This window comes from Pristiophorus japonicus, chromosome 14, assembly GCF_044704955.1.
Source record: "Pristiophorus japonicus isolate sPriJap1 chromosome 14, sPriJap1.hap1, whole genome shotgun sequence".
In the NCBI taxonomy this organism is placed as follows: domain Eukaryota; kingdom Metazoa; phylum Chordata; class Chondrichthyes; family Pristiophoridae; genus Pristiophorus; species Pristiophorus japonicus.
The window spans coordinates 17,870,544-17,894,633 of NC_091990.1; the positions used below are offsets into that span (position 1 = coordinate 17,870,544).

Genomic DNA, 24,090 nt, shown 5'->3' on the forward strand with positions numbered 1-24,090 from the left:
ATTAAGCAGCTGATTCAATCTGGCAGGCCTCTTAATATTTTCGCCAGAAGGTGAGTATGTGAGATAATGCTAAATTTAGGAAGTTTTAAACAACAGTCTTTTTTTTAAAGTTCCGTGATTCTCAAATCTGCATTGGAAAGAGTTATTACAAATCTAGCCTCCTGCTTTCCTTAAATGCTTTATACAACCTTGATGCTTTATAAAGCATCAAGTATGATTGACTGCAGTTTGATAAGTACCTATACTTGACTTTTGCTTGTAATCTTGATAGTTTTCTTGAACATTTTATCAAAGTAAACCAAATCTACCATGTCTATCTTCTCTGAGTAAAGTATTAATCTTGGTAACTGCATTGCTCAGTCAGCATTGGCTCTATGCTTTCTCTTCTACTGATTAGATCAGCACTAATGTTGAGTCTTTTGACTATTTTGGATTATTTAGAACAGCTTGCCAATCTGCCGACTGGTCAGTCATTGAGCTAATCCCCAAGACCTTTTTTCTTCTTTCCATTTCTAACCCTAACACCGTATCTGTCTCCTCACTATTAGTTTTTCTGTCCACTATCTCCTTGCAGTATGCCCTGCCACAAATCACATTCTTGTTAACCAATCCCACCATGTTTGGCACAATCAGGGTAATTCTGCTATCCTGCACTCCCAATGGGGAGCTATGCTTGTAGGGAATGGGGTCAGAGTTCAGTCTACAGTTTACATTTAGTTTTACAACAACAATGTGTGTGTGTGTATAGAGCGCCTTTAACGTAGTGAAACATCCCAAGGCGCTTCACAGGAATATTATGTGCTAAAAATGTTACACTGAGCTGCATAAGTAGAAATTTGCACAGTGACCAAAAGCTTAGTCAAAGGAGTAGGTTTTCAGGAGCATCTTGGAGGAGGAAAGAGAAGTGGAGAGGCTTAGGCAGGGAGTTTCCAGAACTTGGGGCCTAGGAAACAGAAGGCACGGCCACCAATGGTTGAGCGATTACAATCAGGGATGCTTAGGAGCGCAGACATCGCGGGGCGGGGGGGGATTATGGGGCTGGAGGAGAATTAAGATATAGGGAGGGGTAAGGCCATGGAGGGATTTGAAAATGAGGATGAGAATTTTGAAATTGAGGCAAAAAGTATAATTTCTTGCTTTCAGTCCTGCAAGGTTAATCTAATGTTTTTTTTAAACATGCAAGCAACCTCAATGTAATTGAGAAGTTGGAGTGACAGATAATTGTTAAGGTTCAAAAAATGGGAGAAGCACACGGTTTACATCGTACCTAGAGATTGCTTTCATAAGCTTTGTCCACAGATAAATCCTGTTAGTACTTTTAGGATTCCTGAGTTTCAAATAGAAAGATAGATAGTGGTCATTAGTTTGCATGTGTAACCCAACAGTGCCATGTTCCCAGTATCCACTTACTAGGATAAATATATTATTCCATAGATATTTTACTGGCAAAGGTGGAGCATTGCCTATTGAAAAGGGGGTGCAATTTACAAAAATGAAGGCATGGATCAGGACTATATCAGAAAGTAAAAGCTCCACATGAATTTAACTTTGCCATACTAACCAAAAGATCCCAAATTCAATTCCTGGTTAATGATGATTTTGTAGCCATTACAGAGTGCTACAATTGGCTCTTTGTGTGCTTGGGTTCGGCAGGGCAAAAATCAGATAGGGTTGTCACTAATTGCTAACCATTGCTCCTTGCTGGAATGTGTGTACATCAGTTGAGGAAGGGATTTGAGTATAATGCCCTTGTAGTCAAATAGCCTACCAATGCTTACTGCCTCTAATCACCCAGGAATGGCCTCTTGGGCAAGATACTAGAGCACAGCCAACCCCCATGGAACTTTCAGTATCTTGAGTGAGAGAACTGGAGAGGGAAAAAGAAATGGCAGATATCAAATCTCTTTTCCCTCTTGCCTCCCCACACATACACACACACCTTATTACATGTGTAGAAATATTTGATTCTATTTTGCAGGTCCTGTGTTATATTACAGTACAGTGCAACTTTAAGGTTTATCATTTAGTATAGTTAAAAGACTGCACTGTGCCTTGCAGTCATATAACTTGCACTTATCGCAGGATTCCTTGCAAGTAAAAATTATTATTTCCACTAACTGCTGAAGCAGCTGTTAACAAAAGGAAGCATATGTTCCCATGAAGATATGTCAGTTGTTTCCATGAGGCTATGCATTCACTTGGTAGGATTAAGACCTTAGAATGACTTTATAATATCCAGATATGGGGAAAAATATGTCTCCCATAAGTACTCATTGTACAGACAAGCCTTCCAGTAACATTGCATCATTCGATTTAGACAAACTTACATTTAAGATATATACGATATAAAAACCTTGAGAATGTCTTCATAAAAATTACAGATGTCATTGAACGACAAACTTTTAAATGTGCACTTCTAATGTTAACCAGGGAGTTTAAAAAAATAACCATTCTGCATTTAAAAAAGTAACTTGCATTTATATAGATTGTTCATTATATTTAGAAGCTTATTCAATTCTGATGGTTATTTGTGATTTAAAAGTTAATTTAGAAGGAATACATTTTCTTGTGCATGCATGACTCAAGAATCCTGTCACTGCTTCTGATGGTACCACTTTTGTCTTACTGTTATAATTAATCGCTGTTTATAATTAACCTTTCCTAACTTGATAAGCTTTCTCCAGTTGCATAGAAGGTGGTAATGAGTTATCTAATCTTCAAATCTTGAGATATTGTTCAAAGTGGTTCAGTTGCGGTAACGCTACCAAATGACGAACCTGAGTATCGATCTGATTTGATGCTTCTAATACCCAAGGTGAAATACTTGCATTCTTGTTTGGGGTAAAGAGGAAAAGCAACAGTGGTGGATGATAACTGTGTCCCATGAAATATTCAAGGACTGGATCATGCCGAACTCACAACAGATGTGATTTGTGTAGATTTGGAGGGTTAGAAGGACTGAAGAAAAATATAAATATAGCCCTGCTGTTTCCCAACCTGTCGTCTGAAAGGAAACGGGAGCTGTTTCACCAATGTTGGTGCAAATAAACATTTGATCTTCTGCAGGAAAAAGAAAAGAAGAAACGGAAGAAGAGTAAAGAAAAGGTATCTTCCTCCGAGTCCCATTCGTCTGAGATGTCAGACGCAAACAGTGAGCAGGACCTTGCAGATACCAAAAGGCACAACAAGCATTCAGAAAAGACTGAACGATTACACAAAAAGAAAAAACATAAAAAACACAAGCATAAGGAATCCAGAAAGAGAGATTAAGGAAGAGTATGGTGTAGAGTACGGCGTATAAAACGTGTTTTTTGTGCTCCAGGCTGTTGGTGTATGAAACTTAACTCCAGGAGGCTGAAATGTGATTTTTTTTTTCAGAATTGACTGTTTATGTATTGTAGTTACCCATAGGCTTAACTAAATTTGAAATACATTGAATGTATTGTTCTGTTGTAGCCTTATAGTGGCAGTACTTTATTATTTTGTTACAAAATGAAATAGTTCATATACCTTGCAGGTTTAAATGCAGATTAGCAGCTCAACAAGTGGCTGAGCGACATTAATGTAGGTGTATGCCTCGGTTGTCACACAAACCTCACAGTAAGCATAGGGAATATAGATCTATGGACGACATGCCCGCATAAAGACAAAAACAGTAAAAAATCAAATCATTCAGTGTACTAGGAGAAGATGAATCCACATCATAGTAAGCCCACAACTACTTCAAAAGATGCATTAGGGAAGGTCCAGGGGAAAGTAACATTGATGATTCTGTGGCTTAAAACTCTTACAGCTTAAGAATAAACAAGTTGTGGGAGTACAAGACACCACTATCTATATATAATCTGTTGCTGGGCCTGTTGAATGGAGTGGCCTTTTATTATTTCATGTCACTAAAGACCCATGAAGGTTACAGTCATGAGAAAATTGAGGTTTATTTCACAATTCATAATAAACTATTACTGGTACAGTATTACGACATGTATTTTAAGACGGTAATTTTTCATGTAGAATTATTACGCAAGGGGATGCTCCAAATTATGTGGGGAGTTGGTTACAGAGCAGTTTGTGAAGTTTAGGTTGCAGCAAATAATTCAAATATCACTCCTTTCTGTTTTCATTTATGTGAAACAGGCATTATTAGGATAAAGGGTAGGCCATTTAGGACTGAGATGAGGAGAAACTTCTTCACTGAGTTGTTAACCTGTGGAATTCCTTGCCGCAGAGAGTTGTTGATGCCAGTTCATTGGATATATTCAAGAGGGAGTTAAATATGGCCCTTATGGTTAAGGGGATCAAGAGTATGGAGAGAAAGTAGGAAAGGGGTACTGAAGGAATGATCAGCCATGATCTTATTGAATGGCGGTGCAGGCTCGAAGGGCCAAATGGCCTACTCCTGCACCTATTTTCTATGTTTCTATGTATTATGAAAAGGGCCCGGAATGTAAATACCACTAATTGAAATCTTTCTAAGAATGCTGCCTGCCACACGAGCAAAGTTAGCCAGTTACAACCCTGTTTCCAATTAAAAGGAAAGAAAAGACTTGGATTTATATAACACCTTTCATGACCACTGGATGTCTCAAAGCACTTTACAGCCAATGAAGTACTTTTGGAGTGTAGTCACAGTTGTAATGTGGGAAATGTAGCAGCCAATTTGAGGACAGCAAGCTCCCACAATCTTTTTATGTTGATTGAGGGATAAATATTGCCAGGACACTGGGGATAACTCCCCTACTTCGAAATAGTGCCATGAGATTTTTTACGTCCACCTGCGAGAACATACGTTCTAACGTCTCATCTGAAAGACACTTCTGGGCACCAGTGAGCGATCGAACTTTGAACAAATTGATAGATGTCCTTATTATGAAAATAGTACAAGAAAAATAACCAACACATTTGCAAGTAGGCCATCTTTGAAAACAACCAATCTGAGCTATGCTGCTGGCATATAGCCAATGTAGCTAATTAAAGATCAGCCACGATCCAATTGAATGGCGGAAGAGGCTCGGCGGGTTGAATGGCCGCCTCCTTTTCTTATAAGTCTGATACCCAGCAGAACAAGCTATGGTGTGACACAGACAAGCGAGTATGTAGAGCTTATCCAATGGGACTATCTAAAATTCTAGTTCACAACAAAGTCACATATAACCAACTTAGATGTTGGAAGGTAGATATAAGCACAATGGCAGGAAACTGAAAGGGGGGGAAATGAAAGACTCTGTGGGTTGTTACCAATGTGGAAAAGGAAGAGCTCAAGGATAGAATTCTGAAAGTAAATAGTGCTAGTTAAATAAAACTAGGACTGCTTGGGAGATGTAGAAATTGGCTATAAGTTGTACAGGACAGGAGCTCACGACTGATGAAAAATCTAAGATGTAGGCTGGAGTGTGTTACAAAACAGTAAGGGTTGAAATGCCATAAACATTTAAGTGGTTTAGCAACATTATCTTAACCCAAGATGTGTTAAGTCCTTTAAAAATACTCCAGCCTTTGTGTGCTTGAGCATATATACCTGCTGGTAGAGGTGTTGGGTGTTTTCTGCATTCTTTTGGCAGGTAGCTGGTGTGATAGACAGCACTCTACTGCAATTGAATCATTTGATTTAGTAAACACTAAAATTACCCGTTTCAATTATTTATTGAACGGCAATAAAAAAAAAACCTGAACTATTACCTGTGAAAATGTTTTAGTGAACAAGTTCTACAACTCTGGAAATTTAACAACTTGCAAGTAATTTTACAAGGCCTTCAGTTTGAGCACACAACCATTTTATAAGGGGAGGAATACAGATGAAGACTTGGGATATCCAAAAAGTTTCAATTTTGTTTGAGAAAAAAAAAAACTTGGTAGAACCTGCAGAAATCTACAGTTGTTTTTAAACAAATCTAATTTATTGCAAATACATTTTTAGGTTTGTGAAAAGAATTACATTTGAAAAGTACAGTAGCTTGCTGCAGGGTGACGGGAACGATGCTGCTCTCTGTTGAGTGGGCAGCCATAACATACATTCACTGCATCAAATAAAGGAATCTGAAGAAAGAAGCTTCCTCATATAATTTCCCTTTCATACGTGCGAACAGAAACCACATCATTGAAGGAAAGAGTCTAGAGAAAAGAAAACCAAATGATCTGTCAGACAACAAGATTTGGTGAGACAAAGGGCTCAAGTTTCAGCTTGAGTTGCTCCTTTTTTTTGGAGCAACTAGTTTAGTATGGAGTATCTCAGAAATTGCAATTCTCGGCATTTAGTTTGCTCCAATTCTAGTTCGTTAGAATAGTTTCATTTTAGAACAGTTTTTTTTTCAGAAGGGGGTGTTATCAGCCACTTACGCCTGTTTTGCAAGTTTAGGCAGTGAAAACTTACTCCATTCTAAGTTAGTTTGGATTAAGTGTCGATTTTTGTACGTTCAGAAAAACCTTGCCTATACTTTATAAATTAGGCTCAGGCAGCGAGAGATTGGGGGGGTGGGGGGGAAGGGAAGTTAGGGGATTTTACAAAGCATTAAACACTTCACTTTTAACCATAAAGATGCAGAGAAACCATCATAATTTTAAAATAATAATAAATGAACATTAAATCAAGTAATAAAAATTAGAAGTCCTACCTTGCCGACTGGAGCACACACCGGAATTGGCGTATTTTGTACCTAGACGCTTATTAATTTAGATGTTTATTAATCTGGTGCTTCCAGATTGCAAGATTCCACTTTTAGAATCCCAACCAGTCCGGAATAAAAGCAGGGCTTTTCTCCCCCAGTCTAGGCAAGCTGCCCGCAGATGCGGTCTTGAAGGGGTCAAGTTTCGGCCTGAGTTGCTCCTGTTTTTTTGGAGCAACTGGTTTAGAATGGAGTATCTTAGAAATTGCAATTCTCGGCATTTACTTTGCTGAAGTTCTAGTCAGTTAGAACAGTTTAATTTTGGAACAGATTTTTTTTTTCCAAAAGTGGGTGTGTCCGGCCACTTACGCCTGCTTCGAAAGTTTAGGCAGTGAAAACTTACTTAGAATGGAGTAAGTGTAGATTTTTGTACGCTCAGAAAAACCTTGCCTACACTTAGAAAATCAGGCATAGGTTACAAATCAGGCAAGCACTCAACAGTCTTACTTATACAAAAAGAGCCATCCTGAATAAAAAATTAACAAAGCAAAGACAAAATATTCAATGTTCCTACCTGTGTGAAGCAGCAGCAGCCTTCAAGCTGTGGTGCTTCAGGCAGGCCTTCTATGTTGGAGACAGGGGTGGCGTCAGTGACTCGACGGCAGCCCAACAGCGGCAGCAAGCAGCCTTTGAGCTGCGGTGCTTCAGGCAGGCCTTCCTTCCATCTCGAAGACAGGGGCGGCTTCAGTGGCTCGATAGCAGCCGAAGAAACAGCAAGCAGCCTTTGAGCTGCGAAGGAGGCTGAGGCCATTCGGCCACGCGATAGGGGCGGCGGCAGTGGCTCGACGGCAGCCGAAGAAACAACAAACAAGCAGCCTTCGAGCTGCGAAGGGGACTGAGGCCATTCGGCCACGCAACAGGGGCGGCGGCAGTAGCTCGACTTTTCTTCAAGTCTCTTTAAAAATGGCTGAGTGCCAATGTTTTATGTGCTACTGCGTGTGCGCGCGTGCTCCAACGCGCACGCGCAAGGCTGCCGGCACGACGTTGTCTCATTTAAATTAGCCCTGCCCCTCACCATTTCGGGAATCGGCGCGACTCTCTTGCTCCGCCCCCCGCTGCTCTGTGCGCGCCAAGCTCCAAAGGACCTGCAGGGAGCCGAAGAATCTGAAGGTATTTTATTGACGCACTTTCGGGCGCGAAAAACGGGCGTTCAGGTCAGGGCCGAAACTTCACCCCGAAGTGTCATCTCCTTACTTTGCCAAAATCTGTGGTTGTCAGAGAATGTTCAAAGACGTGGATCCCAAGTACAGCTCAGAGTAGTCTGTGGCCGGAGCGCTCATCTTCTGAACGGAGCACAGACCGACTCCGAACATGGGCTTGTGTGACTCCCACCACGACAAGCGAGTGGGTTCTCCCTCCAACTTACTTCCCATCAGGTGATTTGTCAGTCGGTCTGTCAATGAAACCAGCGATTTCCCTCCCAGACATCAGACGTTGCTTTCTGGGCTCACAGTTAATCGGATCATCCCAGCAATAATCGGTGTGGGTGTTTCAGAAGCCCAAGTCCCGATAACTAAGCACATCTTCAATGCCCGGGGAGCCCATTTGGCCAGGGCTAGGGGCGGCGTGCTTCGGGCCCCTCCCACGCAGCGTCGCAGAGATGCGAGCTGCGAGGAGCTACTGCACATGTGCGCACACTCTAGCGCGCATGTGCAGAGGTCCTGGCACTGTTTTCGGCACCGGGACCTGGCTCCGCCCCTCCCCCCCACCCCCCCATCCCTTGTGCTGCGCTACGTTGAGGCCGAAGACGTCCTGAGGAGCTCGGAGAATTAGAAGGTAACTTTTCGGCGCCCTTTTTATTCGAGAAAATCGGCGCACCTCATGGAGGTTTTTACAGGGGGCAGAAACCTGGGCCAAAGTGTGCACACTTTAGTTTAAATGTAACTTTGTGTAGAATGCATTTTCCTCAGCTCAGACAGAAGGGATAAAAAGGTCCTCCCTCTGCTGGTTGTAAGGATCCTACAAAAATCAGGTTTACCAGTGTCAATCCAGTTCTTAGCAGGTATAGGCTGTTAACACAAACTGGCTCAAATAGGCTGCAAATTGACAATCACACGTAGAGACACCCCGGATGGATAACATGGGAAATGGAACACTGGACACTTGTGCACGAGGGACTAGAGATTAATATTTGAGGAATATCGTAAGGGAAGCTTTACTCTGTATGTAACTGGTCTATACCCGACCTGGAATGCTTCATACACTGAGTTCTGTTTCCCAGTGTTCACCTGCCACAAACTCCATTCCCTAACAACGACCATCCCTCTCTCTAACATCTGTCTGTGGCTGAACCACACTGTTCGCAACCTTGGTGTCATATTTGACCCTGAAATGAGCATCAGACCACATATCCATGGCATAACTAAAATCGCCTATTTCCACCTCTAACATTGCCCGTCTCCACCCCTGCCTCAGCTCATCTGCTGCTGAAACCCTCATCCATGCCTTTATTACCTCTAGACTACTCCAACGCACTCCTGGCTGCCCTCCCACATTCTACCCTACATAAACTTGATATTATACCCGAACTCAGCAACCCATGTCTTAACTCACGCCAAGTTCTGTTCACCCATCACCCCTGTGTTCGCTGACCTACATTGGCTCCCAATTAAGCAATGGTTTGATTTCAAAATTCTCATCCTGGTTTACAAATTCCTCCATGGCCTCGCCCCTCCCTATCTCTCTAATTTCCTTCAGCCTCACAACCATCCGAGATGTCTGCACTCTAATTCTGTCCTCCCTGATTATAATCACTCAACCATCGGTGGCTGTGCCTTCAACTGCCTGGGCTTTAAGCTCTGGAACTCCCTCCCTAAACCTCTCCTTCTCTGTGCCTCTCTTTCCTCCTTTAAGGTGCTATATAAATACATTGTTCTTGATGAACACAGATATTCACCAAAAAGTGCAACTTTGATTCAGACGTGGTAGCTAAAGCACATTACTGGGACAAAGAAGGAGCTTCACCTTGAACTAGAGGTGCTTGACGCCACCAATCATTCCTGAAACCCGTGCCCTAGCTTAATCACCTCAGTGAATATAAACCCGAATTTGAAAGTAATTCACGTTTCTCACATGTGTAAGGTGCTATATAAATGCAAATCGTACTCTCTCCAACATACCAATATGAGTTTCTCGTCTTTGATTTCTCGGATAAGTGTTGATTGTTTTCCATCCCACTTCTGAATCTGAACCAATTTGTCACCTTCCAATGACACAACTGTCTGGAACAACAACAGCCAGCAAATTACTATTTTGCAGTAGTTGGTAACAGAGGTTAGGTCCTCCATACTCTACAAAAGGTTCTCCACACTCAATGTCCAATATTTATAACTTCAGAAGTAGGCAAAATTCTGACTCTCATACAATTACACTCAATACATGCACACACTCAGTTATAGTTGTGTTGGGAATGGTTTCCCCCTTTATTTACTCAAGTTCTTCAATCAATTTTTTCTGGACTATTTTATTGTGCAGATTTTTTTTTAAAAAGTGATTGTGATCTAAATTAAATTAAAAAACAATGCTGTCATTCTAATCAGACTGTTTATCAAGGTGTCCCAATTTTTAGGATTATACTAAATATTCTCTGTTCAGCAAAACTGGTCACTCCTATAAGTAAACCTTGAATGCCCTATTACATACATAGGATTACATAGAATATGCTACACAGAAACAGGCCATTCAGCCCAACTAGCCCATGCCGCTGTTTCTGATCCACTTGAGCCTCCTTCCTTCTTTCCTCATCTATCAGTATACTCTCTATTCCCTTCTCCCTCATATGCTTGTCTAGCCTCCCCTGAAATGCATCTATACGATTCGCTTCAACCATTCCCTGTGGTAGCGAGCTCCACATTCTCACCAAGAGTTTGGACGATCGAGCGGTCAGCTATCAAGAACTCCAACTTGGACCCATCCCATCCTTAGAACCATGGGCAAACACCATATATCATATTTAATTGACCATCACCATTGAATAGAAGCATGCTTCACTGATAAGTAACTTATAATGCTTGTCAATGATTGACTTCTTGGGATATTTCCATTGTTTCAAAACTACAGAAACTTGTATAAACAAGCAGTTTTAATGGCAACCACTTTGATGTCACTCATGAGTCTTTCCATCACAATGCCATGGAATGTTTGGGACAATGATACTTCCGTTCATTTGCTAATTACAACTCCAAGGGGGCAAGTTTCGGCTTGAGTTGCTCCTATTTTTTTGGAGCAACTAGTTTAGAATGAGCATCTTAGAAATTGCAATTCTCGGCATTTTGCTCCAGTTCTAGCGAGTTAGAATAGTTTCACTGTAGAACAGATTTTTTTCAAAAAGGAGGCGTGTCCAGCCACTTATGCCTGTTTTGCAAGTTTAGGCAGTGAAAACTTACTCCAAACTAACTTAGAATGGAGTAAGTGTAGATTTTTGTACACTCAGAAAAACCCTGCCGACACTTACAAATCAGGCGTAGGGAACGAGAGATGGGAGGGCGTGGAGGGATGAAATTGAATTTTACAAGCATTTAACAGTTTCACTTCTACAAATAAAGAGCCATCCTGAATAATAAATGATAAATAAAGCAAATTTTTTAAAAATTGAATTTTCCTACCTGTCTGAAGCAGCAGCAGCCTTCCGAGCTGCGAAGTAACTTGCAGGCAGGCAGGCCATTCAGCCAGTGAACAGGGGCGGGGGATGTCAGTGAGGCAGGCCACAGACGCACACAAACGCTGGCGGGTCGGAATTATGTCCTTCCTTCTCACTGGCTGATGATACAGTTGAGCAGATGCAAATACTGCACATCTACAAGCCGTCATCTACAACCGAATGGGGGACATCGGACTTATCTTAAGCATGGCCTGACTGGCTATAAACCTGAACTCATGGTAAATTCAACAACTCTTTATTTTATCTAAAGATAAAGACCTAACTCTGCCACTCTTGGGCCGAGTCCTGGCCGCAGCAGGAAAATCCGCACAGTTCGGACTCCACCCTTGATTGCCGGCAGCCATAGAAGGCCCTACGCCAGTCTCTGCCCTACCCCACTCCAGCACCATGGTTGTAGCTGGCATCTTCTTACTAATTCGTCTACACCCCCTAATACAAGCAACTATTCTTAGCAACATGCCTCTGCTTGGGGGCCCTGACCATGTTGTTTACTGCCGTATGTGCACGTACTCAAAACGACATTAAAAAAATCGTTGCATTCTCAACATCAAGCCAATTAGGCACACACATGTAGCCCAAGACACCTTGCTTAGCCACCCCCCCCAAGGGACTTCAGCAGTAATAAACATTGATGTATGAGTGCAAACTTGAATCAGTTATGGTTAACTGGGTTGGTAAATCTCGTGCCAGCCGCCGCGGTTATACGAGTGACCCATATTAATACTCTCCCGGCGTAAAGCGTGGTTTAAGAAAACCTTTAATAACTAAAGTTAAGACCTCATCAAGCTGTTACACGTACTCATGAGTGGAACCACCAACGACGAAAGTGACTTTATAACACCAGGATTCTTGATACCATGACAGCTGGGCCCCAAACTAGGATTAGATACCCGACTATGCCCAACCACAAACTTAGACGATAACTTACTGTACAGTTCGCCAGAGTATTACAAGCGCTTGCTTAAAACCCAAAGGACGATGTACCTTTAAAAATGGCCGAGTGCCAATGTTTATTTCACACTGCGCATGCGCAGGGCTGCCTGCACGACGTCGGCTTCTGCGACCTAGTCCCGCCGCCCTGCAGGCAGAGAATCGGCACCACGCTTTGGCCCCGCCCCCCCCGCAGATGTCTCCACACCACGCCGACCTGGAACGGAGCCGATTTCAACCGGAGAATCACGCAGTAAGTTTTTGACGCACTTTTCAGCGCAGAAAGCAGGCATGGCTCTTGGAGCTGCGTCGTTCTAGGTGCGGCCCGAAACTTGCCCCCCAAATTATTATGCTAACCAGTCTGGGTTTGTGTCTGCTGGCTTAAAGTCAAGTTCAACTGGTTAGCTTAATATTACTGAAATATATATTAGTAAAATTTTATTCAGGCAATACAGGTGATGACCAAATATTACAGCTATAGAAACACAGAAATTTACAGCGCAGATGGAGGCCATTTCGGCCCATCGTGTCCGCGCCAGCCGACAAAGAGCCACGCGGCCCTCGGTCAGCAGCCCTGAAGGTAACATATAAACCTATGAACAATGGGGACAGGTAAAGAGCATCCGGCCCAACCAGTTCACCCCACACAACTGCGACACCCCTTGCACCGCAACATTTTTCACTCCACCCCACCCGGAGCCATGCGATCTCCTGAGAGAGGCAAAAAAATATATAAAACCCAGGCCAATTGGGGAAAAACAATCTGGGAAAATTCCTCTCCGACTCATCCAGGCGATTGAAACTAGTCCAGATCACTCTAGCCGTATTAGATTCCCTGAAGTACTTACCATCGTGTCTGCGCCAACCAACATGAGGTTATCCAGTCTAATCCTGCTTAACAGCTGCAGGTTACGGCACTTCAAGTGCACATCCAAGCACCTTTTAAATGTGCTGAGGGTTTCTGCCTCCACCACCCTGCCAGGTAGCGAGTGCCAGACCCCCACAACCCTCTGCGTAAAGAAGCTTCCCCTCAAATCCCCTCTAAACTTTCCACCAACCACCCTAAACCTATGCCCCCTTGTAAGTGATTCCTCCACCAAGGGAAATAGACCCTTGCTATCCACTATGTCTAGGCCCCTCAAAATGTTATACACCTCAATGAGGTCTCCCCTCAGCCTCCTCTGTTCCAAGGAGAAAAAACCCAACTTATCCAATCTGTCCTCATAGCTAAGATTCTTCATTCCAGGCAGCATCCTCGTAAATCTCCTCTGCACCCTCTCTAGTGAAATCACGTCCTTCCTATAATACGGTGACCAGAACTGCACCCAGTATTCCAGCTGTGGCCTATCCAGTGTACTATACAATTTAAGCATAACCTCCCTGCTCTTGTATTCTATGCCTCAGCCAATAAAGGCAAGCATTCCATATGCCTTCTTAACCACCTTATCCACCTGGCCTGCTTCTTTCAGGGATCTGTGGACAAGCACTCCAAGGTTCCTTTGTTCATTTACACTTCTAAGTGGCCTACCGTTTAATGTGTATACCCTTTCCTTATTGGCTCTCCACAAGTGCATTACCTCACAATTCTCCAAATTAAATTCCATTTGCCACTGTTCTGCCCACCTGACCAGTAGATTGAGATCCTCCTTCAGTCCATGACTTTCCTCTTCAATATCAATCACACAGCCAATGTTAGTGTCATCTGCAAACTTCTTAATCATACCCCCTATATTCAAATCTAGATCATTGATGTATACCACAAAAAGCAAGGGGCCCAGTACTGAGCCCTGTAGAACCCCACTGGAAACATCCTTCCAGTCACAAAAACATCCATCAACCATTACCCTTTGCTTCCTATCTCTAAGCCAATTTTGGATCCAACTTGCTACTTTGCCCTGAATCCCATGGGTTTTACCTTCGTGACCAGTCTGCCATGTGGGACCTTATCAAAAGCTTTGCTAAAATCTATATACACTACATCGTACACAATCCCCTCATCGATCCTCCTGGTTACCTCCTCGAAAAATTCAATCAGGTTGGTCAAACACGATCTTCCCTTAACAAATCTGCTGATTGTCCCTGATTATCCTTGACTTTCTAAAAGTAGATTTATTCTGTCCTTCAGGATTTTTTCCAGTAATTTTCCTACCACTGAGATTACTCGGCCTGTCCATTTTTCCCTTCTTAAACAAGGATACCACATTAGCAGTCCTCCGGCGCCATGCCGGAATCCAAAGAGGACTGGAAAATGATGGTCAAAGCCTCTGCTATTTCCTCTTTTGCTTCGCTCAACAGCCAGGGATGCATTTCATCCGGGGACTTATCCACTTTCAAAGCTGCTGAACCCCTTTATACCTCCTCTCTGACTATGTTTATTTAATCCCGAGTTTCACATTCCTCCTTGATAACAGTATCTACATTGCCCCTTTCCTTTATGAAAACAGACGCAAAGTATTCATTAAGAAGCATACCCACATCTTCCGCCTCCACTCACAGATTACCCTCATGGTCTCTAATAGGCCCTACCCTTTCTTTAGTTATGCTCTTGCTCTTAATATATTTATAGAACATCTTTGGGTTTTTCTTGATTTTACGATTCAACAATTTAACAATTTTTCATGCTCTCTCTTAGCATTCCTAATATCCTTTTTAATTTCACCTCTGAACTTCCTATATTCCTCCAGAGATTCTACAGTATTTAGCCGTCAGTATATAATATAAGCTCCCCTTTTTTTCTTTATCCTCCCCTGTAGGTCCCTAGACATCCAGGGGATTCTAGAATTGTTCTTTAAGGGCACATATTTGGCCTGAGCCCTCCGGATCTCCTCCTTGAATGCCTCCGACATTGATTTACCTTCAAGTAGCTGTTTCCAGTCCACTGTGGCCAAATCACTTCTCAACTCAGCAAAGTTAGCTGTTCCCCAATTTGGGACTTTTATTCCTGGTCTATCCTTGTCCTTATCCATAACTACCTTGAATCTGACTGAATCTGACTGGCACCCAAGTGCTCTCCCACTGATATCCCTGCCACCTGCCCAGCTTCATTCCCCGAAACTAAATCCAGAACTGCCCCCTTGAATGCATTTTAGGAATTCTCTTGATTGCATTTTAGGAATTCTGCACCCTTTATACCCTTCACACTATATTTGTCCAATAAATATTAGGATAGTTGAAATCCTGTATTACTGCCCTATGGTTTTTGGACTTCACAGAAATTTGCCTACATATTTACTCTTCTATCTCCCTTCCACTGTTTGGGGGTCTATCATACATGCCCAGCAGTGTGATCGCCCCTTTTTTATTTTTCAGCTCGACCATATGGCCTCATTTGATGATCCCTCTAACATATCATCCCTCCTCACAGCTGTAATAGTTTATTTAATTAATACCGCGACCGCCCCCTCCTTTTTACCCCCCACTTTGTCCTATCTAAAAATCCTGTAACCAGGAATATTGAGTTGCTAAAACTGCCCCTCGTTCAGCCATGTCTCTGTAATGGCCATAATGTCACACTCCCACTTGTCTACCTGTGCTCTCAGCTCAACCGCCTTATTCGCTATACTCCTTGCATTGAAGTATATACCATTTAGCACAGGAAGACCTCCTTGATTACTACTTACGAACCCTGGTTTCCTCTTGCACCGGTGAGGGCAATAGTGCCTCTGGAGAGTGCAGCCAGAGCCAAGTCCAAGGCATCATAGTTGACTCAACTGCACAGGGGAGTGGCAATTTCAGCTTTACTTCCTTATTGAATTTATTCTCAGGTTCCCATCCCCCTGCCAAGCTAGTTTAAACTCTCCTTAATAGTACTAGCAAAACTCCCTGCGAGCATATTGATCCTGGCATTGTTGAGATGCAACCCGTCCGGTTTGTACAGGTCCCATCTCCCGCAGAAGTGGTCCCAATGCCTCAGGAATTTAAAGCCCTCCTTCCTGCACCAACTCTCCAGCCATGCGTTCATCCTCTCTATCCTGCTATTCTTGTACTCATTAGCACGTGGCACCGGTAGTAACCTGGAGATTACTACCTTTGAGGTCCCTTTAATTTTTCTCCTAGCTCCCTAAATTCTGCCTGCAGGACCTCATCCCTCTTTCTACCTATGTCATTAGTTCCGATATGGACCACAACCTCTTGCTGTTCACCCTCTCCCCCCAGAATGCCCTGCATCCTTGACCTGGCACCAGGGAGGCACCATACCATTCTGGAGTCACGTCTATGGCTGCAGAAATGCCTCGCTATTCCCCTAACTATTGAATCCCCTATCACTATAGCTCTTTTATTCTTTATCCCTCCCCCTGTGCAGCTGAGCCACCCGTGGTGCCTTGGACTTGGCTCTAGCTGCACTCCTCAGAGGCACTGTCGCCCTCACCGGTGCTTAAAAGAGATTATCGTTTGGAAAGCGAGATGGACTCAGGGGAAGACTTCTGCACTACCTGCCTAGCGTTCTTCTTCCGTCTGGTGTTCACCCACTGTCCCTTTGCCTGCACGCTTTTAAGCTGCGGGGTGACTACCTCCTGAAACGTGCTATCCACGTATCACTCAGCCTCGCGAATGCATCGTATTGACTCCAGCCGCTGCTCAAGCTTCGAAACGCGGAACTCGAGTAGTTGAAGCTGGAGACACCTCCTGCGCACATGGTTGTCTAGGCTGTGCGAAGTGTCCAGGACTTCCCATATGCTGCAGGACCTGCACTCCACAGGACTGAGCTGCCCTACCATCCCCCTAATTAGATTTATCTGTTATAAAAGAGAAAGAGAGATACTTATCAATCAACTGCTCGCCGACCTCTGGGCCTCCCGCTCCTCGCCGACCTCCGGGCCTTCCGCTCCTCGCCGACCTCCGGGCCTCCCGCTCCTCGCCGACCTCCCGCTCCTCGTCGACCTCCGGGCCTCTCGCTCCCTGCCAACCTTCCCGCTCCTCGTCGACCTCCGGGCCTCCCGCTCCCTGCCAACCCTCCCGCTCCTCGTCGACCTCCGGGCTTCCCGCTCCCTGCCAACTTCCGGGCCTCCCGCTCCTCGCCGACCCTCCCGCTCCTCGTCGACCTCCGGGCCTCCCGCTCTCTGGCTGCATGTTCCGCGTATCCTTAATAGCAATCGTACCATTTGCAGAAATTCTACACTGAGAGTTTGTTGACCTCTAATCAATATTAAAGACATTGCTCTGGACAGAACGAAAAAATAATCAATTGCCTAACCCATTAACTCATCCAAGTAAATTTAAGCTTGAACCTTATTAGCCTAATTGGACATGGCAATTTAAACACATGGGCTGATGGTCCTCAGCAATCATTGGAACCCTGTGTTCTTCCGTTCTGCAGTACTGTAATAATGGGATTCTAACACATTTAGAACACCTATATTGACAAGTGTTCTTTCGCATTCTTTTATGTGTACAAATTTAATTCAATTAAAAATAAAGATCCTGTGCACTGTAGTACAAACAGGGGAAAAGAGTGAGTCATGTATACTTACAGGACAATATTTATCTCGAGTCAAAGCACTTGAGCATTAAGTCACTTCTTCATTATTCTGTCAGGTCCATTCACTGATTTATTATTGTGTGCAATGGAAACATGTTGGCGATTTTAATGCTACTGCCCAGCGGAAACTGGGTGGGTGGGCAGTTAAAATTGAACAGGTTAGAAACCCAATCAAAATGCACCCATTTCCCACCACCTGCAAACTTAACCTGCAGCATTCTGCAGGTGGCTCACAAAAAAAAAGGGGGGAAAAAAAAGGGCCTTGTAAATGTCTGGAGTGTCACCCAGGTCGGGTGGCACCGTTTAATGTTTTTATGTTTTGCAGGTGAACTCCAAAAAGAGTTTCTGCAGGTGGCTGATCCAAAGAGTTTCTGCAGGTGGCTGAGGTGCCTGCCTAAAGAGCGCGGGGCCTCATGCATTTATGCAAATTGGGATCCTATTCCCGTCAAAAACCCAATCTGAATTAAAATCCCCTTCACCATTGTTTTAAAACAAAGGGCTGTCATAAAATGGAAACTTTTCAAGTTGCAAAGAGGTAAGTGGGGCATGCCTGCAGTCAGTAAATGGGACCCATTGCTATTTACAAATGACCCGAGCAAAGATATTGTAAGAAATATCTCCAAGTTTGTAGGTCATATCAACAATAACATATTTATATAGCGTCTTTAACATCATTAAATTCCCAAGGCGCTTCACAGGAGTGTTTTGCGCTAAAAGTTTGATACTGAGCCACATAAGTGGAAATTAGCGCAGATGACTAAAAGCTTGGTCAAGATTTTAAGGAGCGTCTTGAAGGAGGAAGGAGAGGTAGAGAGGCGGATGGGTTTAGGCAGAGAGTTCCAGAGCTTGGCCTAGGCAACTGAAGGCACGGCCACCAATGGTTGAACGATTATAATCAGGGATGGTAAGGAGGGCAGAATGAGAGGAGCTCAGACATCGAGAGGTTGTGGGGCTGGAGGAGATTAGAGATATCAAAATAAAAGACAGTGCATTTGATGAGAAACTAGAATGAGCAGAGGTAGCATTTCTACCAATAAACATGCGCGTTTCTGGTGAGAAAAGTCTTGAGAGACATGCCGAGAAGGTGGGGTAGAGACAATTCGAAAAGGGAACAAACCAGCTGGACCTTTTTCTCTTCCTGAAAACTCTCATGTTCTTAGATAGTAATTATATAACAGAAGTTAAATTGTCAGTTTTTTGCAAGAAAGGACTGCTTTATTAAACAACTCTCAACCCTTAAAAGTTTATTATCCTATCAGTTCTAACATTAAAATGAGCTCAGCCCAAGTTAAAAGTTTGAAAATGTTATGCTTCAAGAATTCAATCTGTATCACTCGTTCTAAATGTTGCACCATCATGTCTGGACCATGGATCAGGATCAAAGCTTACAGCAGCAAATATAAACGGAGATGAGGAAAATATCTCATCTCGCATCAGGATTTCTTTGTTGCTGGCAAGTGTGAATGGTGTGCATGTGCCAGATATTGGAAAGTTTTACTTCATTATCTTTGGGAATTAATTACTATGTCACACTTTCTCTCAGGAGATTAAATATGTGGGATAGAGTCCAGGAGCAGGTTTGATGGCTTTTGGTTATTCTTTTGTATCAATGCTTGCATGTCAATTCAGCCGCAACCCTGCCCTCCCCCCACGCGCACATACTGTTCAAATCTGCTGGAATTCATCATTTGCAGTACATGTTTTTGCTGTCAGCTGAGACATATTTACTGTCAAATGCACAGCAGGAGTGAGGTTCTAAGCCGATTGATGCAGGCAATTTCTTTCTCCGCGTCACAGTTTAGTGAAGTCGGATAAGATAATTTGACAGTCCAATTATTGTCTATATCTGTTGAAATACAAGCATTGTAACTATATCATGCTGTATTGCAAAAACATTCATAAAACGAATACAATGAAGTTTCTAGTACCGACATTCCTATTAACCCAATTATTCAACAACAACTTGCATTCATATAACACCTTTAACGAATTAAAATGTCCCAAGGTGTTTCACAGGAACATTATCAAATAATATTTGACATGCCACATAAGGAGATATTAGTGACAGATGAGAGGTAGGTTTTAAGGAGCATTAAAAGGAGAGAGGTAGAGAGGTTTAAGGAGGGAATTACATAAGAACATAAGAAATAGGAGCAGGAGTAGGCCATTTGGCCCCTCAAGCCTGCTCCTTCATTTAATAAGATCATGGCTGATCTGATCTTGGGCTCAGTTCCACTTCCCTGCCCGCTCCACATAATCCTTCACTCCCTTATCATTCAAAAATTTGTCTAACTCCACCTTAAATATATTCAATGATCCAGCCTCCACAGCTCTCTGGGGCAGAGAATTCCATAGATTTACGACCCTCAAGAGAAGAAATTCCTTCTCATCTCAGTTCTAAATGTGTGACCCCTTATTCTGAAATTATGCCCCCTAGTTCTAGATTTTCCCACGAGTGGAAACATCCTCTCTGCATCTACCTTGTCGAGCCCACTCAGTATCTTATATGTTTCAATAAGATCACCTCTCATTCTTCTAAACTCCAATGAGTATTGGCCCAACCTACTCAATCTTTCTTCATACGTCAACGCTTTCATCTCAGGAATCAACCTAGTGAACTTTCTCTGAACTGCCTCCAATGCAAGTATATCCATCCTTAAATAAGGAGACCAAAACTGTACGCAGTACTCTAGGTGTGGCCTCACCACTACTCTGTACCATTGTAGCAGGACTTCCCTGCTTTTTTAGTCCATCCTCTTTACAATAAAGGCCAACATTCCATTTGCCTTCCTGATTACTTGCTGTACCTGCATACTTAACTTTTTGTGTTTCATGCACAAGGTCCCCCAGGTCCCTCTGTACTGCAGCATTTTGTAATCTCTCTCCATTTAAATAATAATTTGCTTTTTTATTTTTTCTGCCAAAGTGGATAACCTCACACTTTCCCACATTACACTCCATCTGCCAAATTGCCCACTCACTTAACCTGTCTATATCACTTTGCAGATTCTTTGGGGTCAAGTTTCGGTGTGAGCCACGCCCGATTTCTGCGCTCAAAACCACGCCGAAAACTTACCTCGGTATTCTCCACTCCCTCAGGTCGATCCAGGCCCTCGGCGCGGCGCAGCACAAGCTGTGGGGGGCGGAGCCAGATCCCTGCACTGAAAACAGTGCCGGGACCTGTGCGCGCATGTGCAATAGTTCCAGGCGCCCAAAACTGTGTGGGAGGGGTCTGAAGCACACCGCCCCTAGCCCTGGCCGAATGGGTTCACTTGGGCGGCGAAGATCGGACTGCATCTCCCTCCTCCAGCTCCTGCTCTGGCTCCGGCTTACCCCCCCTGTTCAGCTCATGCTCCCTCTGGCTCCCTCACTCCCTCCCCCCGACCCCCCCCAGCTCCCGCTTCGCTGCCTGCCGCTCCCCCCCAGCTCCCGCTCCGCTGCCTGCCGCTCCCGCTCACCCAGCTCCCGCTCCGCTGCCAGCCGTTCCCGCCCCCCCAGGTCCCGCTCCGCTACTATCCACTCTCCACCCCACCAAGCTCCGATCCGTTCCCTCTTTCTTCGGCGGAGCCCGCCCGCCCGCTCGGCATCTTGCTGGGGGCGGGCCCCGCCCGAAGTCTTCGGCCCGGCTTCTTCACGTCGGCCGGGCCCTTTCAGCATCTCCCCTCTTCCCGCCCCGCCCTCTCCTCTTCTCCCTCCCCCCCTCTCTCTCCTCTTCCCACTCCCTCTCCTCTTTATTGGTTTATGATGGCTCTTTATTTGTAAAAGTGAAGTGTTTAATGTTTGTAAGCCCCCCCCCCCCCCCCCCCGCATTTTCCATTCCATACGCCTGATTTAAGTGTAAGCAAGGTTTTCCTGAGCGTACAAAAATCTACACTTACTCCATTCTAAGTTAGTTTGGAGTAAGTTTTCACTGCCTAAGCTTTCAAAGCAGGCGTAAGTGGCCGGACACACCCCCTTTTGAAAAAAAAAATCTGTTCCAAAATGAAACTGACTAGAACTGGAGCAAACTAAATGCCGAGAATTGCAATTTCTAAGATACTCCATTCTAAACCAGTTGCTCCAAAAATAAAAAGGAGCAACTCAGGCCGAAACTTGACCCCTTTGTGTCCTCCTCACAACTTGCTTTCCCACCCATCTTTGTATCATCATCAAACTTGGCTACATTACACTCGGTCCCTTTATCCAAGTCATTAATATAGATTGTAAATAGTTGTAAATTCCAGAGCTTAAAGCCCAGGCAGCTGAAGGCACAGCTGCCAATAGAGGAGCGATTAAAATTGGGGATGCATGAGGCCAGAATGGTCTCTGTCATTATTTAATTATTGTCATCAGTTTATTCAAGGCTTCATTCCAAATGCCTAATTTTTAATTCCAGTCTAGAAGTGTAACATTTTGAATATATTTATATTTCACATAACTCATTATTTTGTTCCACAATTGATGAACTTTCAGACTTTCACTACATTGATGTTAGTGACAGTTTCACTGACTATACATGTTGATTGTTCAGTGCATTAGAATATGGAACTGCCATCAGTTATCACAGAATGGCAAGTATATCACATGTTTCTGAATGTCATTTCAAAATTATCAGTTACTCCATTGTCAGTACTCTGCAGATGTTCTTTAAAGTTGCTCATATCATGGCTTCAAGAGGAAAAGAATGGTCATGCCACTCTTGCACAATACCAGTGGACCTCCCGTTGCATCCATCATAAGTCAGAGGGTATACTGTTTTACAACTCAAGTCTGTTAAACTCGGACAGCAACTGCTCTGTACCTACAACAGGATTCCCTTCCCTTCCCTCACTCACCAGCACCTCTTTTCTTTCCTTTAAAAAGGAAGTTCCCCTTAAACAGTTCTCTCTTGCCACCCCACAAAACAGGATATTTCTGCCTTCCACTTAAGATCTCTCCCTGTTTCTCATGGTTTCTCTCTGCCATTCCTCGACCAGGTCCTTAAGATGGTTTTTCTTTAAATTAAACCAGAACATAAAATATCAAATGGTGTAACTCATCTTTATCTAGTTGCTGTTCCAGTCGAAGGACAGCAAATGATTTATGTACTCTCTCTCATTACAGCATTCTTGCTCTCATTCTCCCTTTTAAAACATTTTCTTGCTCTCTCTCTGGTGTCTTTCTCTGATTGCAAAAATTTCTGTAATAGTTTCTATACATCCCTCATTCTCACTCCCCTGCAGTTCTTGTATCATTTTCTCCCGTTCTCCAGGTATCCTTTTATCCTGGCTTCTCTATGTGTGGGCCTCTGCATTATTTCCTCTTTCTAGATATCTATCCCGCTTTTTGCAGATTTAGTAACTGTTATATATGAAGACTATAGATATACACTCTGTGTAGTCACTGTATAGTTGCATAAGATGGAGACTTGTTACCTGATGTACTATCAATAAGGTTTACACTGTGTATATACTATGATGCCACCACTAGAGGGTGCAACTGGTGGAGACCGGGGTTTCCTGCCCCTGTGGCAGAGGCTGCCCACCAGAGGGCACTGCGGTGGGAGACCCGAGGGTCACCTGCATAGGTGTGCAGAGCCCAGTATAAAAGGCTGCCCACCATGCTTGTGCCTCACTCTGGAGTTACGAGTAAAGGACCAAGATCACTACACATTGCCTCGTGGAGTCATTCATAAGTACATTACAGACATAACAATTGGCAAAGAGAATAAGGACTTTCACGCGATTATGGCTACCTTTGGCACACTAAAAGACTTCTCGGAGGGTGATAATTGGGATGCCTTCATGGAAAGGCTCGAGCAATATTTCATGGCAAACGACCTGGCAGGCGGAAAAGCGCAAGGCTGTACCGCTGACCAGTTGTGGGCCCGAGGTCTACTGCCTCGTCAAGGACTTGCTGGCACCCACGAAGGCCAAGGATAAGACATACGATGAGCTGACTGAACTAATTCGAGACCAACTAAAACCAAAACAGAGCATCCTCACATTCTACAGGCACAGATTCTGCACTCACCACAGACCTGAGGGCCAGGAGATTTCAAAATATGCTGCCGACCTCAGGAGACTTGCAGCACCGTGTGATTTTGGCACGCACCTCAACGAAGTATTGCGAGACATCTTCATTATGGGAATTGGCAACGAGGGCCTCTTTCACAAGCTATTATCCGCTGTCACCACAGTTAACCTGCAGAAGGCTATCAGCATCAGTCAGGCATTCATGACCTCGACCTGCAGCACCAAGCAAATTATTCAGCCTGTGGACTCAAACCCGGCAAGTACTGTATACAGAATGGTGTCTTTCACAGGCAAGACTGTAGAACGTGGCTCTGCCCAGGACAGAGAGCACAGACCTCAGGGTTCCAGAACTCAGTCTGCCGAGGGGTG

The 24,090-nt window shown here is 43.9% G+C and overlaps 2 protein-coding genes across 3 annotated transcripts in view; one reads left to right on the forward strand and one right to left on the reverse strand.

The window, feature by feature from the left end:
* The window catches only part of zcchc17 (zinc finger, CCHC domain containing 17), a 26,910-nt gene extending 20,876 nt beyond the window's left edge, over window positions 1-6,034 (forward strand). The window contains exon 8 of one of the 2 annotated variants that reach the window (XM_070898962.1): window positions 3,067-6,034. In XM_070898962.1, coding sequence (XP_070755063.1) covers window positions 3,067-3,270 — 204 coding nt within the window. In that variant the 3' untranslated portion in view covers window positions 3,271-6,034. Of the gene's footprint in view, window positions 1-2,815; window positions 3,031-3,066 lie in introns of those variants that run through there. The other variant, XM_070898963.1, reaches the window with a different exon arrangement.
* The window catches only part of LOC139279763 (fatty acid-binding protein, brain-like), a 24,624-nt gene continuing 6,288 nt past the window's right edge, over window positions 5,755-24,090 (reverse strand). The window contains exons 3-4 of the mRNA XM_070898964.1: window positions 9,779-9,880; window positions 5,755-6,108 (exon numbers count right to left, since the gene is read on the reverse strand). Coding sequence (XP_070755065.1) covers window positions 6,052-6,108; window positions 9,779-9,880 — 159 coding nt within the window. The 3' untranslated portion in view covers window positions 5,755-6,051. The remainder of the gene's footprint in view (window positions 6,109-9,778; window positions 9,881-24,090) is intronic.